Raw genomic sequence first — 20,161 nt, 5'->3', positions numbered from 1 at the left:
TCTTCCCCAGCAGAGCCCTGTCCAAAAGGATCCAAGTGACAATAATCCCCAGACCATCAGATAGCTCAAGTTATGTACTCTGCCACATCCATAAGGTCTAAGCATGGAGCTCTGGTAAGCTTGGAAAGAGATTTTAAATTGGATTTCATTTTAGAATAGTATTATATGCCGCTTCACCTACTGGCAAACAGGCATTTCAACTTTTTTGCACCTAAAAACAGACCCTCATACCACATATTTGAAACTCAGCTGCTTGGTAGGAAACCACCCATGTTTTCTAGGATCTTTAAAGAGAACTTGGCTAGGAAACAAATCGGAATTGAGCTGGGACTAACCAGGGTAAAGGTTGCTTATATCTGCAGATTACCCCTCTCTGCTTTTCTAATTCACTCACCATGCCTTATCTTTCCATTAATCTTTAATAAACCTTTTAGTTAATTCCCCAAACACACGCAATCTACATGACAGCAGGATACAGTGCAAAAGCAGCCCATGGATATGCGGAAATAGGCAGCAGAGGAATCAAAAGGAGGAGAAACTTTTAGGATTAAAACCCACCCAAACTGCAGGTCAGTAGAAAATTATAAGCAATTGGGAGAAAGCAGCAGTAAGGGGCAAACCAGGGAGGAAGCAGGGGCTGTAAGGGAATTAGTGTTTCTCTGGCTGTTGGATGCATTTTCTCAATGGGGCCCTCCTCCCCTTTCCACTCCAGTTCCACTTTGACAAAAACAAGCAATCTGACTTCAAACTTGAAGCCTCTGAAATGTGGAAAATCCTCTCCAGGCTGAAAACAAGGGTATAGCTAGATTAAAAGGTAAATGCAATTTAACCCACGCCAGCAGAAATGGTAATCAAATTATATTGCCTCTAAATATGATAAGTTTGGGGCTGGGGCCCTCAGGGGAAGAGAAGGTGTCTTGCAAATACAAACACAAAGAAACATGCTAAAGGGAACTGCTAAATCAATGGATGAATTGTGACTTCTACCCTCCCTCCCTCCCACAGGGTGCTTGATAAGCTGCTGATTGTTTCTAAAACATCTACTACCAATGTTAGGAACTGATTAAGCAGCTTACAAAGCACTGGGGGCTAATAGACAGGCCCACCAGGGAGACTGCAGCTCTGGAGTTAAGTAGCTTGCTTTTTCATGGCTTGATTATTAAAGAGGAGATAGCAAAACATGCTGAAAGATATGGAAACAGTTTTAGACCTCAGATGACTGGCCTTTTTATTTTATATATGGAATCATTTCCACCCTGGGACTTCACCGGCCAACAAAACACATATTTTCTGTAGTTCTGTAGTCTCCAGCTCTGAAGGGCATCTGAACTTCTTCAACTTAAATGTGTCAACTGAACATCCAGAACTGACTATGCTACCCGTTACCCTGCAGAAAAGTCACCACTAGACAAGGGAAACACCAGTGGAAGAAGCTTAAAAGAACGTGTATTACATATCACTGGCAACAGTATTAGAGTGTGAACACAGATGTGCCCAGGTCAGCTAGCTTGTCTTACCTCATTGCTTCCTCCATTGTGCATCTGAGCACTGCAGCACATTCACCTTAGATTCCCTATCCTCTCTTTTCAGCTTTTTGCCAAATTCTTCTTGTTTAATCTGGTACATAATAAAATTCTGCTGTTCAGGCAGATGTACTGTAAGGTGTTTACTTAGTTCAATCGATACCAATGCAAAGACGTTTTGCTGGCACATTAGCTCTTCTGCAGTCACGTCTGTCATAGTAACACTGCATGGCTTAACTTTGTGTAGCAGGTTTGCTAAGGTTTTTGTGTTGGTTTTTTTTTTTATTTTTTCCCTTCTTGTGGTAATGCCTAGCAGACTTTGTAAATAAGCATGTTGCACTAGGGACTGTACAAACTCATAAATTCCTGAATAACTATTCTTTCAAGCAAAGAAATAAATACTACTTGTCACCCCGTAGGCTGAGCCTTAGATGAGCCTTCATTGATGAGATGAAAAATTTCTCACAGCAAAGTTCTCTTTGCAGACTACAGTTTTCTTTAGCAGCCTCTTTCTAGCCCCATTTCAACACTGACACTCCAGGCTTTCTCTCTCTCATCCCTAACCAATTCCCCTGTTAACTCATTTTTATATTAGACTATATACCACAGAGATGGCTTGGAAGTAAAGCTATTTATGCTATGATCAGCTAGAAGGGGGAATGTACAACTAGCACTGAAAATGAGAACAGGCTTGGTGTGTAACAGGTAGAATTAGTCGAAGAAACTTACCTGCTGAAGGTCTGCGAGAGAATAAAGATGGATTTGCTGGAGAAGATACTCCCTGGGAAAGATCCTGGAATAGAGAAAAATGGATGTGTCATGCCTTGGTGATTGGGAAACTCAAAAGATTTCCTCTCCCCACCAAAAGACTGCAGAACAATGATGCTAGAGAGAGCGCTTGTCAGAAACTGGAATTATGTCACCCTGTAAGCACCAACTACTTTTATAGCATTCCTCATGGGCACAATTCCACAATAAGTGCTGTGCCAGTGTTAGTCTCCAACTGTCAGGTAAGGATGTACCGTGACATTTACAGCCATTGAAAGCTTATCCTGAGCACAGAAGGTGTTTTTTTAAACAATTAACCCAGTAATAAAAACAAATAACTCAAACTACACATTAAAAGTATTTCTTACAGTTTTTAGCACAAGATTCCTGGTCTGCTAGAAAACTGTAACAGTTAGTTTCAGATGTGATTTATGGTTTTGTAGCTGAAATAACTATATTGGGAAAAATGTTATGCAGATACTGTTCTTCCACCATAAAGTTGATTGATATTAATTCCCTTTTGCATACAGAAATATATGTATTGGTATAGACTTTATAATTACTTGAGAAAGGCATATTTTCCTTACATAAACCAAGGTTTCAGGCAAGACCATTTATTATCCACTGATAGACCTGTTCAGTAAAGCTAAATTACAGAAACTTGAACAGAGAAGAGATTTCCTAATTAGAGTGACTTGCAGTAAAATGAAAAACTGGGTTAAAGTAACATTACACAGAAAAATGAACCTTATAAAGGTAAGTGGATGTTAGCAGGAAAAGTTTATGAAAACCTATGTATCTGCCATAGAGATGTCAGGAAGAGAAAAAGTGCATCTAACTAAAATCTCTGTCTTCGCGTGCACACAACAAGCTGACCGGCTTTATTTTCCATCCACGCAGAACAAATACAACACCATGCTAAGGTATCATTGGGAGTGAAGAATCACATCACTCTTGCAAAAAAAGCAACCAAGTATCTCAAGAGGTGCAACTATTTTACGCTAAATGTCGCTTAGAGAAGAAAATGTGAACTCAGTTCCTACATTACAATCATGTAGTTTTAAGGCAATACAGAAATGAAATTCTTGATGTTATTACGTGCATGACCAAAGCTCTGGCAAAGATTCGTTTCTAATGGTAGAACTGAATGGCAGTGAACAGAAAGACCGCTGGACATGTTCAAAAAACCAAAGATACTGAAAGGCTGATATGAACTTACATGATTATTATATAAGACTAACAAGAAAGTACACAGGAACTTAAAGAAGAGATTTCAGAAGCTGCGACAACATAATTATCTAAAACACAGATCAGCAGGGATATCAGTACCAACTGCAATCTTTGACAGAACACTGAATCTAAGAAATAATGGAAGCACCTTGGTTCATCCTACTCCATTACTTGTGTTAAATGACTATCTTGAACCGATGCTTTCAAAGCTGTCTTGGAGGGACTAGGACTTTTCACTGCTGTTAATGTGAGTGGTACAAAGTCTCATACTTCTTTTGTACTTTTGAAAAAAATCTAAGCTTTATTAGGGTGGGAGAGGAAGTCCTGCAAGCAAGGCGCTGACAACTGGGCACTGCCAGTCTTACAGCACTCTTCTGAAGCAAGACTGTGCCCTTGCTCCTTCTGACTCACCAAGCATGTCTGCTCTACCCACCTAATTCTCAGCTGCAGTCTCACTGGGATACTGCATTTTCCCCTTTCAGTTCTGTAGGCTATACCATCGCTCCTACTGGAGGTGAATGTGTTTCAGTGGCTCTGCTGCATCACACCTTCATAATACATTTGGCACAATGTCAAAGACCATTAGAAAACAGTCAAAATCCAGATATTAGACAATGTATGACATTGGGATTCCTCATTTGCACATGGATTTATTAAAACTGATTGCTAAGGAGTCAAATCTGAACAGCATTTTGAAGCCATTAGTATTTTTCAGCTCTGATAGCATTTCTTTCATTAAAATTTCCCCATCATTCTCTCATGATCACACAGGCAGGCGCTAAACAGTGTGGTAGCTTTGCCAGGAACTATATTATTTGCTGATGCCCTTACAGCACTGCTAAGGAAAATAATTAGCTAATGAAAGATTTCCTTTTTCAGGAAATAGCCTGAATAACCCATAAGGCAGAAACTGTCAATGACTAATATCGATGACTAACATCACGTTCCCCTGCCTTCAAGGACTGCATTTTATTTCCTGCATGTTCTAACTCCTTATAAAAAGTGTGCAGATAAAAAGCAAACTCATGATTGAGGGACTTCCTTTGTCAGGGGGCGTCTCAGCCAGCACAGACCCTGGTGACAGTCATCCTCTCCCTGTACCTGTCCCCTCCCTGAGATATGTTAGTTTGCAGCAGCAGCTCTGCAGAGCCAGCATCCATCACCCCTCTTCCCTTCCAAATCTATCTCCAGGAAAAAAAGAGGGTACTGTCCTCCCAGTCTTATGCAAGACATACACACACACCTGGCACTCAAGGGAGAGGAGTGCTTATTTCCATTGCTATGGAAACTGAGGCATTAGAAAACCCTCAGTAAGTAAGGCTGGTCCAGCTTCAGATTTGCAGTCCTCCTACTGACTCGAAAAATCACAATTTGGTTGTGGTGGGCCACAGAAAAACAGCTGAGCAGCCAGAGCTCATATGTACAACAGCATTTACAAAATTTCTTATGAAGCAACCGGACCAGTTCCTGCATGGTTCCCAATACACCTGCCCACATCACCAAAGGTGGAGAGCGCACAGCTTCATGGGTGTGAAACCACTGAAATTGCCTAAAAGTAGGCAGCTCAGTCCCTGATCATTTAAAATATAAATGATGCACCCTCACAACACCTGTGGTAAGCTGAGCGGCTGTTTCAAAAACACATCTTGCTGTGCTGCACATCTGCAATTAAGATCTCCAGCAAACTTCTCTAGTCCCATTTGGAAAGAAAAACCGATGCTCAACAGCTGCCTGAACATAACTTGTGAAGCCACCTCCCAAAAATATGTCTGTTTATTGCCAGTTTTGTCAGCCTCTAGTGGGTGGGGAACAAGAGCATAAGAAGCACCAGAATATAAAATTCAAACACATTTTCAAAAAACCTCATCATAAAATGCAAGCAAATCAGTTGGGGCAGAAAATCCACACAGACCAAGCAGTCCAATGAGCAAGAAAATGAATGACAGCTGGTTTCCAACAGCTTGCTTGTCTGCACAGGTTCTCTGAGCCTAATGAGGTGATGGTTTATATAAAGTCTTTTTCAGTAGGGGGCACACAGGACTAATTCAGAGCCTCTTGCTTCTCGACCCAAACACTTCCTCTGGAACATAATGTCTTTGCCATCTCTGTCCTTCTGTCAGCTGCAATTGAAATTGGCCAAAGGAAGCCAAAGTCAGTAGAGCACAGCAGGCAAGATGGGACTCACACAAACACCCTGCCATTGCATTAGCATCCAGACAAAGTGCTACGTGTCATCCAAATCAACCTAAAATCACATTCATATCTAAAAATCTGACAGAGACCACAGAGAAGGCTAAGATAAATACACTTAGAAACATTTCACTAGAAAATATGTATTTACTTTCTGCATGAGGTGGAGCTTTGAGCATGCTTGGGTTAATATAAGGCCTTGATCCAAAAAGACCAAAACACGTGCTTGCATTTTATTTTTCCCTTGATATAAAGGTCCTTTACAAACACCAAATGGGAAATCTCTGATAAGTTATTCGAAAGCAAAATAAAAGACGTCAGTTTTGTAAATCTTTTGATCCATGTGCTATAACGAACTGGATTTTTTTTTTTAAGTTGGTCAATTAAGAGCATTCAGTCACATCTTAACACAGAAAAAAACTGGAGTGAGCTAGACAGAGGTCAAATGCAAGATGTTAAGACTCATCACAATAAAAACTCAAACCTCTGCTGCTTCAGAATGTGACCTGTGACCCTTGAGAGGCAAATGGTATGGAGCACACGTCCCACTAAAAGCACCTCCTAAGCTTTCACAGTTTGGAAACTCCCGGACTAGTTTCACCATCGATGCAAAACAGAACAGTTGTGAGTCACAGGATTGCTGTGCTGTAAACCCTGGCTACCAGTCAGGGTTAAGCCTGCAGTGAACAAACCAAGTTCAATGCTAACCAGCGCTCTAGCTTTGCCAGTTCCTGTGAACAATGAAATCCAAAGTCCTATTGGTTAAAGGTCTCTAAATTGCTTTATTGTTATGTGCTAGAAATAAAAGCAATCGATGCAAGCAGGAAAGAAACCCCTCATCGGAGACTTTTGGTCCAACTAAAAGAGAGAACTGAGCATTCTCAGTTTGTGATTATTACTCTTTTTTATTTGATACTTTGTAGTCTGAAGCATAACCTTCAGGCAAGATAGAACCAAAAATTTCATCCATTCCCTTTCGGATGATCTTATCAGGTAAGTATTTGCACAAACAAAGGTTATCTTTTAGTGTTGTCCTGCAAACAGAACCACCGATAAGACTTTGCTTTTTGCGTTTGGACAAAGCGTGTAGTCATGGTGCTTTGTTAGCACTAAGTAATTGCTCTGCATTTAAAGCCTGTTTATCATCAGCTTAGGTAATTTTTCTCCAGTGGGTTAAATACCCTGACAGCTCTGCTAAAGCTACAACCGATTAATCTGCCCAAGCCTGACACTATAACCGAAGTACAAACGTGATAAGCAGAGCGAACTCTTCTTTTTACAGCGCAATCAAAAGAAATCAAGTTAGCTGGCAGGTGGGCACAACCAAGTCTCTTTTGTACCAAAAAACCTGTTGAAACCTAGGGTGGGAGGGGGAGGGGAAGCTGGCACCACGCTTTCATGTGCCAGCCAGGAGCGTCTTGTTTGACCAGGTTGAGAATTGTATGACTGAGCTCTGACTCACGGGAGACGCAGATGCACCAGTCTAGCACGCAGCCCCATGCAGACGTCCTCTCCACCCCTCTGCAGGAAGCTGCTACACCCACAGCTGGCACAACACCACAGGTACCAAGTCCATTTCCTCAGCCAGCACACTTCATACCCTGGCACCGCAACTCACACCACCACCGATCTACTTTTAAGCTACGGCACCACGCTGCAAGCTAAAGCAGCTGACGGGCTAGCACATGCCGATTCCACCGTTCCCGGATTTTTTTCGCCCCCTAGACGAGGGGCAAGAGGACCTCTGAAGGCCCTGCAGCGTGCACCACCAAGAGCTGCGGCTGCGTGCGTAGCACACGGACAGGAACTGCGTGTGCTCTCACCTCACTGACGGGAGCTCAAATTTTTCAGAGTTACTATTTGATTTTAGAAGTACAGAGGGGTATCAGTGAATTGCCAGTTATCCCAAATATATGTGGCAGGGTAAATAACATCTCTTCCTCGGTTTTCTCTTGCAATTCATTTGACATGGAATCTGTTAATTTAAGGTAGAGAACAGCATCAGAGGTGAGGGTAAAAGGCAGGATTTTCTCCAGTGTTGCTAATTCTTATAGCTTTATTCAGGCTTTTGATTTTGTACTTTCTTGAAAATCCCAGCTCCTGGAAGTATGTTGGGAGAGGAGAACCCCAACTTTCCAGCCAAAAAAGTTACTCAGAGAAGTGGGGCCCTGGAAAACCCAGTGATTTGAAAGTCAGAAGGTAATAATAAATTAATAAATTTAAAGCAAAACAAAACACTCATTTATTTAATTATTGTGGTATTATACCAGATTAATGATTTTTTTCTAATTCTATGGGTTTGGCTAAAAAAGCGTTTGTGAACCATTTCACATTTGGGAGGTATGAACACTCTTCTGGTTATGTTCTGGGAACAGCCATTCCTAAATATCTCAGCCCACGCTGCCCACAAGCATCCCTATGTTAAAACAGTTACTCTTATCATCCATCAGCGATCCGGAACCAGTATATAAACTTCCAACTAAAAACTCTCTCTCCTCTGTGGTTACTTGAGCAAGTTTACGGTAACATTGTGAAAGACAAGAATTACTACAGATCAAACTCAGTAATCAAGTGCCACTGTTACTAAAAGCAGGATGCAGAGAATTAGAAGCACACAGTTTCATTTTGAAATCAAAATAGCTTAGATCCCCCAATTAACTTGAAATGAAGAATAAGAAAATGCTCTCTTGCTTTTGTCAGGCACTTCTGAACCCTTGCAGTTTGCTGCTGGAAGTTCTGATATAAAAACACAGGGATAAAAATGACACAAGTCACATTTGATGTGGCGTCTACATCTAAAAGGAACTTATTTTAGTGGGCATGGATGATGGTTGGACTCGATGATCTTGAAGGTCTTTTCCAACCTGAATGATTCTATGATTCTATGATTCTTTTTAAATCATTATGTTTTTTTAAAAGCAATCCAGTCTCAAAAGGTGAATGGAAACTACCATTTTGAAAGATGTCTAATACTGCTGATCAATTTGACAAGGAGTTGCAGGTGTGCCCCTAGACCTGAAAATGCTAACATGAACTTAAAGACCCACCTGCCCTCTGGAAAACTTATCATATATACCCTGGCATGCTCCTCAGGTGGACACTTAACATGGTAGACCATTGGCTTGTGCTTTTAACCTTCCCTTGGCTTGAACAGACAGCAGTACTGCCTCCACCCTGGCTGCTCTGGCACACATCTTGTCGCTCCAGCCATTTGTTACCCCTAGTTGAAATGAAAGCTTGAAGTCTACCTTAACTCCATCCTCTACAGTTTTAGCCAAATGCTTTTTAAGATGTTAACCTGCAAGGACCCTGCATGCACAGTTACTTCTTCAAAAAGACATCAGTTGAAGCAAAGAGGTGGTCTGTTTGCAAGAGCTCCATCAACAGGCACACTTTATTTCAGCTACTGCAATGACTATTGCAATTGACAATGCATGCAGGATCTATATAAAACAACAAATGGCTCGTGCATACTTCTGTGCATTTATTTTCTCACCTTTTCTCACTGTGGGGTGTTGTTTGGTCTCAACACTGGATCCTCTCAGGATATCCGGATATCCTCTTTGAATGAATTTCTCTCTCGCCCTCTTTCCAATCACCCATGCAACAAATTTTCTTCTGCTGGTCTTACCGTTAAATCAGAGCCCTGAGTGCTATGAAACCTGCTATGAAACCATATCCTTCTGTTCCTTTCCTGCTCAAACTTTCTTTTTGCAGTCTACTGCTTTCACAAGTTGTGTCTTTGTTCTCCTGCTTTGGGATTTTCCACTCTCCAAATGGCCTGCTCATTGCAAAGAAAATGGAGAAAACAGTCTCCTTTGACAGTCTGGACACGACTTAATGACCTTCTGTTGTCCTTGGTCTGAAAGATGACATAGCCCCAGCTTAACATATGTGAGGTATTTGGTGGTATAGCGATTGCATAAGATCACTCAGGATTCCTGTGATGTGTTTAGACAGGTTCTCCAATTGCCACACAAATATTTTTAAAGTAATCTACTCCTGTGTCAGAAGTGATATGTCTAAGGCCTCACTGTAGGAAGTGACAGGACTCTATTGTTCAGCATAACTGAATTTGGGCTTGTTTCGCATCGTGCTGACAGACCGGCAGGCTCAGCCAGGACCACATGTCTGCGGCACTGGAGGTATACCTTTAACCTCCTGCTGCAACAGCAAGCTCTAATTTGGTCTTCCTGTAAGACGCTAAGTAATGCATCCAGCACTAGAGCTTTGCTAGGGTAAAACTGACGTATTGTTGTTCCGGAACTGATGGACAAACGGTATCAGACAGAGATGAGTAAAAAGAGGGAAATTTTTCCATATAGTTTCTCACCACCATTCAGAAGATTTACTTACAGAGTGAGGGCACTGCAACGAGCCCTAATGTACAGGGGAACGTGCTGCAGAACATTTACCTTGTGCCACTGCCATCTGTCTAAAATATCTGGGCTAGCAACACCTGAACTGCAAGTTTAGGTGTATAGCTGAGAGAGCAGACAGCCCAGAGATAGCTCCCAGGTTGACCTGGGTTAGCCTACCCTGCAGTAGACATAGAGGTGCCTGAAGACTTCCCAAAAAATCGTTCTGACAGTTGCTTGACCTGAAGTGCCTTCAACCACGACAAGAACAGAGGAAAAGAGGCTGTGGCATATGGACACACTGTTAGCGTATCTTATGTCTAGAGATAAAAGGAAGAAAGCAAAACCAGAATAAAACTTGCATCATTCAGCACAGCTTCACAGAATAACCTCACTACTTAATGGACTCGAGATTTTCACTCTTTCCTAACTATCAATTTTATTGACTCCATCTTGTTTGCCTGTGCCATTCATTCATCATCCCACAATCTGCAGGTGGTGGTGGGATCTGTACAGCTCCCCTTGTACTAATTCTGTGTTGGCTCTAGGTTTTGGTCTTTTATGTTTCTGCCTGAACAGCATCCACACAAAGCAAGGCAACCAAAACAAGTGAGAACTTGTTGAGTAAAGACATTTGAGACAAATTATGTCTGTTGCAATACTGAGGTGACAGCCACAGCAAACGAGGCATAACAACATCCCTTGTAAAACAGGGAGCTCAGCAACAGGTTCAGAGTCTCAGCTGGCTAACCTCAGAGGAATGCTGCTGATATGCACCGGCGGAGGGCCTTATTTCTCCTCCCAGCCAAGTCTGAGTTGCTTTATTTTTTTCCCTTGCAAATATAAAAAAAGCTTAGAATCCAGTGCACCAATAGGTGAGAACAAATCATTATAACTGATGAAGACCACTTTTATTGTGACCCTTCTAGCTACTTTTAGGATTTCTTTTGCTTCCTTTCTTCCCTTTTTTTTTTTTTTTCCCTTTCTTTCTACTTAGTCGCTTGCTTCTTCAAAGTTCACAGTATGGTTCAGCCCTGAGTTCTCTGCTAGATGCCAAGTTTCAAAGTTCCTAAAGTACCTATCTATGCACACCAAGCATTATAAATAACATTTCCACATTTAAGCCAACTGGATCCTGAGCTAACCTGGTTTATAGACATCTGGAATTCTTCAGAAAAAGTTACTTGTAAGCACTGTAAACAGTTTTGTCTTCCCAGAGGACACCAAGAGTTTCCAACTTCATTGCCATCTTCATTTTGCGATCCGGGTTCAAGAGCAAGGTATAGATTTAAAGAAGATGATAATGCAAATAGTATTAATAAAAGAAACCTCAGAGTGATCTGCTTTTCCCTAATAAGGCAGGCTCTATCAGTGTCCCAAAGGCAGCAAGGTGCCAATACAATTAATCAGTCTGTTTTTAGTTCTCCCTAGACAGCAATATTAACAGTTTGTTTCAGTCTGTTTATATGGGTCTGACAGGTCTTCAAGATGCTGTGTTCACTTTCTTGTGATTAATAGTCATTCACATACTAAGGTGAAGACCAAGCAGAAAAAAAAAAAATGTTTTTAGAGCAGGACAGATAACTGGATTTTCTCCCCCAGCCCTTCATTTCTAACTAGGAAACAGTACTAAATTTAGGAATGCTGTCTCACCATATTGTTTTAAATGCCTCCTTTTCTTGCAAGTTGCCCGTGTGATCAACCAAAGGGAAATTTAAGTCACATATTTTCTTTGTTTACTTTTCAGCTGTGCTCTATAAAGCCATCATATTGATAGTGAATGTCTGCACACTGTGATACTACATGCAGAAAGCAAAGCCATTGGGACCAGTTTTGAGCAAGGAATAACTCCTTCTGGGAAAAGAACTTTTCTTCCTTTCCATTTCTGCAAACCTCTTAGGGGGGAGATCTGGGGGACCAACTGAGCACCAAACCCACCCCAACAGAGACTTCACAGAGCAAGAAGGAGCTGAACTCTAAGGTGCGTTTTGTACATTCCTTCAGTGGCTTTTACAGCACTTTTAACAAGTCCTACCAAACTGGAGATGCTTCTCTAGTAAAAAAGCAAACCCTTCTTGGGCTGGGGCCCTCCTCTCCACCACAGAAAGCTTTAATTGGAGACAGTGTGAAGGAACATAAGATAAGAAAAGGGAGCATTTGGAGTATTTCCCTGTTTCCCCTTCTGCCATTCTGGGTGTTTCACTTTGATACAGGGAGTTTTTTTCTCTCTCCTCCTTGCCCCAAGAAAAGACCATGCGCACATTTCTGTGTTAATTTTTGTCCATTCTCTCCTCTCTGCATTTCCTCAGCACTTGTCATCTCTCCTTTTTGGAGGAAGGGTTTTGGGCTCCCTCTTTGTCCTGGTTTCTTCATTAACTCTTAATTTCCTGAGATCTCTTCCCTCTTTGAATCTCCTCCTTCTCCTGGCTTTCCCTCATCCCTTTGTCTGTAGTCTATTGATTTCTCTGCTTAGGCCTCCTTTGATCTCTCTTCTTTCACTCTCTTACCCAAGTCCATTCAGTCTCATGCCTCCTCCTGTCTATTTTAATCAGGGCATTCTTTTCTTCAGCATTTATCAGAAAGCATAATTTCTTCTCTGCCACTTTTTCTGAATGGCAGCCTTCACAAATCTTATTCTCCTTTTAGTTTTATTGCAGCTGAAGAGGATGGCATAGGAAAGTTATAGCTGAATAACAAAACAGCTCTGCAAGATAATACCATCCTCTAGAATAAAAGAAAAATCATCCTAATTTTTAAAATGCTGTAAGCTACCCTATCAAATAATAGGAACTGAGCAGTAAGACACAAACACATATTAACACACAGGGGTCTGACACATGAACTCAGCAGTACCTTCCAGAAACCTGTTGCTATAGCCTTCTCTTAGTTGTTCTAGGTAGTTCATCAAAGCAATGACATAGGTTATGTACCGAATAGCATACCGCCTCACTCCTTACCTGGGATAAAGATGCTAGTGCAGCCTCCTCTTCCTCCCAGAGAATTCAGGTCCCCCATCCCTAAAACACCACGCTCAAAATACAGTCACTGATGTCATCTGCTTTCTTGCCCTTTAGCAGCTCATAATTCTGAAGCAGTGGCTATCCTATTCGCAGTCTTGTCTTACTTACAAACTTGGGGGGATACAAATGCTTATAGATGCAGGTCAGCTGCCTGTGCCTGGTGCCACTCACCTCACAGTATGGCATGGGCAGAGACATCTCCCCATCTCTTTCAGAGATCCACGACAAAAGTAACTTGGCTTTTTTAAGGTTACACCTGTGGCTTGATGGTTTTAAGACAACTGTTAATTTTTAGCTCCTTAGAAAAATGGAGCAGCAGCTGAATGGACTAAGATACAGCACTTCTAAAATGAACCTCACTTTTTATAAAACCAGTTTCCACCGCAGAAAACTCAATATGAAACACCTTCTGCTGTGCTGTGACCATGTGTTTTCCAATGAACAGAACACTGAGCACAGCCACATCATGGATGGAAAAGATAGTGGCTAAGCAAGAGCACAACTACTCTGGTGTCACATAAATCACATGCTGGGTCATGTGCCAGGGGACTACATCTGGCCTCTGCCTTTGTGTGAGATCATATCACAGAAGAGGGCAGAAGTGCTGGACAGGTGGTTGACTCTGGCCTCCCTCATGTTTTGCCATACTGTGAGGTGTTTCAAAGGTCCCAACGGTTGCTACCACACTGTGATGCCATGGCAGGGAGCATGAGGTATCACACCTGACTCAAAATACTCACGCACAGCCAGGGAGCCCATGGAGGAGTAAAAGATGCTCACCACAACATGTGACCCCTGCGCTAATAGTTGTCAAGAACAACTTGAGATACTCAGACCCTACAAAACCATTTTCTTTGGCAGTAGATAACCCAGCTGCCCAGGGAAGTCAGATGCGAGCACAAACGTCTTTCTAAATGGGTAACACCTTCAGAACTAGATTGCAAGACAAAAAAAAAAAGAGAAAAGCAACATGACAAGGACACTACATCCTTGTACTGTATGTTGTCTGTGGTTCTTACCTTCTACGCAGATCTTCAGCCACTGCTGCTCTGCAGCTGAACAAATAGGCTCGGAGAGATTTTAGCTGCTGTCTCAGGCGACCAACAGTTGCCAGAGGTTCAACATGCTTGTACAACATGGGATTTTCCTGCTGGATATCAATCAATGGCTCCTCATAAACATATTCCAGGAACTCTTTGGCTTGCTTTGATACCTGAAAAATAAAGCAACCAGTTTAGCTAGGCTTTCCTCCCAACTTTTTTTAACTAGATCTTCCCCTCCATGATCTGTCAGCTATTCTCTGCATCTGAAAACTTACTCTGTTACCAATTACAGATGAAGACAGAGCTGAGAGAGATCCAATTGTCTCTGCTTATAGCCAAGTCAAACTTCATCAAGCCCATCAAAGTTGAGTGTATGAGATAATTCCTTATTTACCCAAAGTACAGCAGTATTTGCAACCACACATGTTTTCACTGCAGGGTAACATAGCTTACTAGATGTTTTTCAAGTCTAAAAACTGAATACCAAGTTTCTTCCCTGTTAATATTTTTCTGTTTGTTCGCTGCTTTCTTTTTGGCAAGAAGCAAGTGCTTAGGTAAGTGCCAAAGCACAACATTAGAAAAGGAAACATACACACTGCAAATCCAATCACATTGTACTATCCCAGGGTATAGAACTCCAGTGTAAAGTACCACTCCCATTTCCTTCATGCTCAGCCAGTATGGTTAAAATTATGTAAAAAGAAAATCATCAGAAGCATATCTATCAAGTTGCAGGGTTTTTTTAAATACAAATAAAGTTGAATTTTACTGGTATTACTCACAATGTTTTATCTGCAAGAAATTTTTCTTATGCCTTTTTCATGATAGTGCTCTATCTCCGCCTGCAAAGAGCTACTGAAATCTTGATAAATTAATGGGACTTATGTTCCCACTAGAAAAGATACTACTGTTTCTGAGGCAAGAAGGCCAAATTCCCTCTCATTCCTTACTCCTGCATTTTATCACAGCTGAAAAAGAGAAGATGGGATTACCTGAAATGAGCTGCAAATCACTTGAAACTGTGCTGTAGAAATTAGTCCTCCTGGACCTTTAAATCACTGTTTACACTGAGTCGAGGGAGGGATGAATTAGGCTAACAAAAGGAGAAAGGGCACACCATAGCCTCTTGAGATTTAAGATGTTATTTCCCTTTTAGTGCTATAAGGTAGGAAGTAGGAAAAAGCAATATACATCCTTATAAATAGCACCACTTCCAAAACCAGCACAAGTTACTAGCTATAGGAGTCACTAGCTACTTACAGGGAAAGCTAGCCCCAAATGTAACCCTTTCACAACACATAATAAAGATATAAGAAATAATACCAAAGCCAGCCTTCCCACCAATAGCTACACAGATAACACAATGTGTAATTTTAAATACAGCAGACCATAACTCCACAGGTTCCCCAGGTCCTGAAGTTGTACTAAGTATCTCACCTATTTGTATTAGACATCCCACTAATTTCTTTTCTTTCTTTTTTTTTTTTTTTTTTTTAAATAATGCACGTACAAGGAATTGTGCTGTCTGAATGGAAGCGCAGGTAACATGCTGTGTTGGCAACTTGGATTTTGTAGAACAAAACTCTACAAACCCCAAATATGTCAAGTTTTCTAACACTAGCAATGTTGATGTTTTATTAGACATGCTAACTGCAGTACACAAAAGAGACTGCAGTTAAACCTGCTTTTACAATCATTAAACTATTTGGCTGTAATATCTCAGCAATCCCCTGACAACTGCTGTATCTATAGTAAATATTATTCCTCTTCCACCAATGGACAAATTAAGGCACATATTCAGTGATTCCCTAGGAGGCACATGAATGCTTGATACAGCTAATAGCACCTCTCATCAGGAGGACCTGGTGCCCAGTGTTCTTTGTAGTCTTACTTCCTTGCCTTAAACCCCTGCTGAAGTGATGGGCTCCTCATCCACCTGCCCTACTGTCTCGGGAACCAGAGGGCGATTACTGTCTAAGTACTACACCCATGCCTGTGCACACTTCTACCCTATATGGGGCAACCCTCCTGAGGCTGCAACATTAAGAGCACAGAAACAAAAAAATGCCAGAATTGAGGTCACCTGAGTGACTCTGCAATACATGTGCACTATGATGACAAAGTATTATTGTGTGATTCTGGTGCTAAATGGTCTGAATGAAGCCTTTGAGGAGAGAGGACCAAAGCAAACCTTTCTCTCTTCTTGCCAATACAAAGTAGCTGCAGAGTGTTGATTGCAGGAGAAGTAGCCTTGTCCAGCATCACTGGCTGACAGGTAGGTGTCGGTTCACTCTGCATGCCTGACACAGGCACACAGGTCACGTAAAACATTAACCTACCTTGCCAACCATAGCAAAGTTAAAAGAAGCTGAAATGCAGTCTTATAATGGGAAGGGTCAGGCAGTCATCATAATTCAGCTTGCTACCAGCCAATATTCTAGTACATGACTAGCATACTCACAGTCCCCCAATTTTACCGGGCAGACTAGACAATCTTATTAAATAAGCCAGAAGGAGTAAGAAGATGCAAAGTGCAACAGGGTTTTAGCTTTAAATGTCATACAAGGATGGATGCTAACATTTCCAGACCTTTCTCTTCTAGAGGCTGCAAACTTACAGTTCAGAATTCAATTTACCAGAAGTCAGCCTCCCTTGAAGCCTTCTGGCACAGGGAGTTCATTTCCTGCTGTGTTTGTCTGGCATTTTGCACAGGCTGGAAGCCACCTGAACCGAACAGCAATACTTACTGGGTTTTGCATGCAAACGGTGAAAACAGTTGGCCTAAGTAAAAGGAAGAAAGGATGTTCACAAGATTGCCTCTTTTCTTTTCCCTTCTCACAAACACATGAAAAACACAAATACAAAAACAGTAGGGAAACAGGAAAAAACAGTGAACCTGGGGACTGAACTGCTGCTTTGGTTATGACAGAAGAAACATGCCTAACTGCCAAGTCCTTTCAAAGAGCTTTTGTTGCAGTCAAGGGGATTTTTCTTTTCCTACCTATGAGCTTTCAGGTGTCAAGTGCATTGTTGTTTTTCAAGATCCTGGGTATGGGAAGACACAGCTCCACAGATTTCTACCACTTCTGTTTTTTCATGACCTGTCTTGCCAAAAGAAGACAAGAACCTCTCCATTTGCAAAACTTACTTAATTGATGCAAGTTTCCTTTACAGCTGCTGCTCAGATGTCTAGGAGTACATGAAACATAGAAGAGAAACACGCCCAATTACATTGTATTATCATAAAAGCTCATATCCTAGAGTACCTCTTGGTGCTTGCTTTGCCAGAGGCAGACAGGACAAACCCCAGAAACCCCTGCAGAGGCAGGGAAAAGGTGGTAGTGAGGAGTGCAGGTTTTCAAACCCTCATTCACTTTGCTTCCATTTGGTGGACTGACAGGCACATTTCAGACTGTGTGAAACACAGAAGCTTTTGAAGACTGAAGCCCTCTTTCAGTTCTGACCATCAAATGTGGTATGTGCTTATTTCCTGCAGGACCTCTCTGGGGTATGCGATGAGTCCAGCCAGTAGCAAGTCACCCCTGCAGAAGCTGCACTTTCAGGCATTGCTGCGCTACCTGTGAGGAGCTGGGCTGTGCAGTTAGGAGAAGTTCTGTTGTTTAGCTTCATTTTAGGATGCTGCTGCACAGCTTTGTGTGGGCACACTGGCCAATTATGGGAGGTGAAAAGCTGACAAATTGAGTTACCTTCCTTTTAAAATGAGCCCAAAGAAAATTAGTACTACCAAAATCACCTCAAGGAAGTGGGACAAGATATCTGTCTTTGCCAAATCAACACATTTAATCAATATGCCACTAAGGAATCATGCAGTTTCATTATAACTATGAAGTGCAGCAGCCAGCACTAAGTTGCTTTCTAGACCATACAGAAGAAATAAACATCAGACTTTATCTCTGAATGGAGAAAGGAGATGCAGATGTAAAAGTGCAGGCAATTATGTACGCTGCCTCAGAAAAGTACTGCTTAGTTCCCATGGAGGCATAGCAGGGACAGAAATAAAAGCACATGTATACAGAATTGAACAGAAAGGGGAATATCCCAAAGATTTCACAAAAGTAACAAGAACTACTTGTTATTTTATGCTATACATGGATGGGATGGAGTTGAGGAGATCCAAACAGTGATCACAGCTCAATTGTCACACTGCCACTGTGGCACATGATGTCCTCTTCACCTTCCCTCCCTGCCTTAGTTTCTGCTCTAACAGTTGGGGATGCTGTAATGTTTTCCTACCTAAGGGATGCTGTTCCTTTCTTAAATCCACCTCTCTGAGCATTTTGGCACGGAGACTGGTAAAGTATCTGCACAGAATTTGCTTGTGCTCCCAACCCACCTCACAGCTGTTCTGCCTGTCCACAAAAAGTGCAAATTGATAACTTCTCATTATTATAGTGAGATTACAGTAGATTAAGTTTTCAATGAATGCTTAAGCTTGAAAGTCCCATTTCCTTTTTTGCCTCAGCTGCCTATACCAAGACCACAGGAAACAGAGCATAGTTTTTTACCCTGCAGGTTTAGAAAACGAAACAGTTTATTTGCTCGGCAGTATTACTGACAGCTTGATAGGAGGTCTTTGCCTTACCATCCACTTGCCCCATATCACGGCTACCTATACTACTGTGGGCTAGCAAGTTTAGTCCTTGGTAAAGCATCCAAAGAAAGAACTCTTAAATATTTAGTCCTAGCTTCTAGGAAAGGGAGGTGTTTTTGTCTCCACACGTAGGAGCTTTGTAATTCTGAAGAATCTTGCATTTCATCGTGCAAGACTATCATTTTCCTGATGGCAGGCTCTGGCTACCTTTTAATAATCTCCCCTTCTGACAAATTTTCTTCTTCAAGAGAGCTGCTTTTCCTCTAATAGGGCAGTTACTGGTTATTTTTTTCCTTTTCAAATAGCCCATAATAATAATATTTGCAGACACAAAACATCAAACAGCTTCTCCTAACAGTGTCTGCTAGGTCTGAGGCTCTAGCATGGTCTGGATTCCTTATGAGTTAGTTACCGTTTCAGCATATGCTCCCTGAGATGGCAAAACAACACTGCTACCGTGTTTGCTGGCATAATGCTTTGAGGCATGTAATCAGTTGCCCTTATCTAGCAACCAGCCACCAAGGCAGCAGCAAACAGCAGATTACAGAAGTTTTAGAAAAGCTGCTCGTGTGGCAAGTGAACAACTGTAGAATTTTCTCTTTATGTTACTTTCCACTGTCTGGTCCAAACAAGTGCTATAGCAACGTCCTTCTAGTGTCCTCAAAATATTCGTGCCAAGAGATAGGACATAGTGGGCCTTGCAAACACCATGTTTGGGTATGCCAGTTTACTGTGGGCATTTCCACTATTTAGCATCCACCACCAAGCAGTGCCAGTCCGTAGTCCCTAGTGCTTACGGAACAGGTAGTCCTCAAGGGCCCAGTAACTGCAAAGATTAGGGCTAAAAGACAGGTTTCACTGTTGCCCCTCCCTGTCTCTTGAACAACCAGATAAGCAATGATGGAAAAGATGCCACCAAGAAAGAGGAGCATGGCTGCTCCTGTGGAGGAACCCCTTAGGCCTAGCTAAGGAAATTGTGATGGAAACATGTCTTGTTGAGAGAGCGTGGCTCATTCTGACAAGACGGACAAAGACAGTATTAGCAGTCAACAACTGTAACCTCCAACCTGTTGCAATGTCTGTGCTTCTGTCTAAAGAGCAATTCAGTTCACTTGCTAGCAAGCCAACCTGCAGGGAAATTACCTTGTATTTGGAAGTGTCCCAGTTATGAACCAGCCGTGCAGGGATGAGGAAGCTGTCATCCACATGGCAGGTGCTGCAGTAATACCATCCACTGTAGCTGCACACCTTGGCTTTCCCATTGGACAAGCCTATGGAGCGCTGACAGCCTGGAGAAGAGAGAGGGGAAAAAGTCTGGGTTTGTACACCATGCCAGAGGTACACACTCAGGATGCTGTAAGAAAAGTAATTATTCCCCCATCTGAGACCCTTTTAAAATGTTATTTATTTATTTTAC

General features: G+C 41.9%; 1 protein-coding gene across 12 annotated transcripts in view; it reads right to left on the bottom strand.

The window, feature by feature from the left end:
- PLEKHM3 (pleckstrin homology domain containing M3) overlaps positions 1–20,161 on the bottom strand; it is a 126,284-nt gene that overhangs the window by 66,921 nt on the left and 39,202 nt on the right. For all 12 annotated transcript variants that reach the window (XR_003924098.2, XM_030019237.2, XM_041124660.1 and 9 more), the window contains 3 exons: positions 19,888–20,033; positions 14,109–14,302; positions 2,253–2,316 (listed from right to left, as the gene is read on the bottom strand). Coding sequence is in view for 11 of the 12 variants with exons in the window: in XM_030019237.2 (XP_029875097.1) it covers positions 2,253–2,316; positions 14,109–14,302; positions 19,888–20,033 (404 nt within the window). In the remaining variant the exon portion in view is untranslated. The remainder of the gene's footprint in view (positions 1–2,252; positions 2,317–14,108; positions 14,303–19,887; positions 20,034–20,161) is intronic.

This window comes from Aquila chrysaetos, chromosome 6, assembly GCF_900496995.4.
Source record: "Aquila chrysaetos chrysaetos chromosome 6, bAquChr1.4, whole genome shotgun sequence".
In the NCBI taxonomy this organism is placed as follows: Eukaryota; Metazoa; Chordata; class Aves; order Accipitriformes; family Accipitridae; genus Aquila; species Aquila chrysaetos.
Note: the sequence above shows the minus strand (reverse complement) of the source record. Positions and strands in the feature narration are given on the sequence as shown.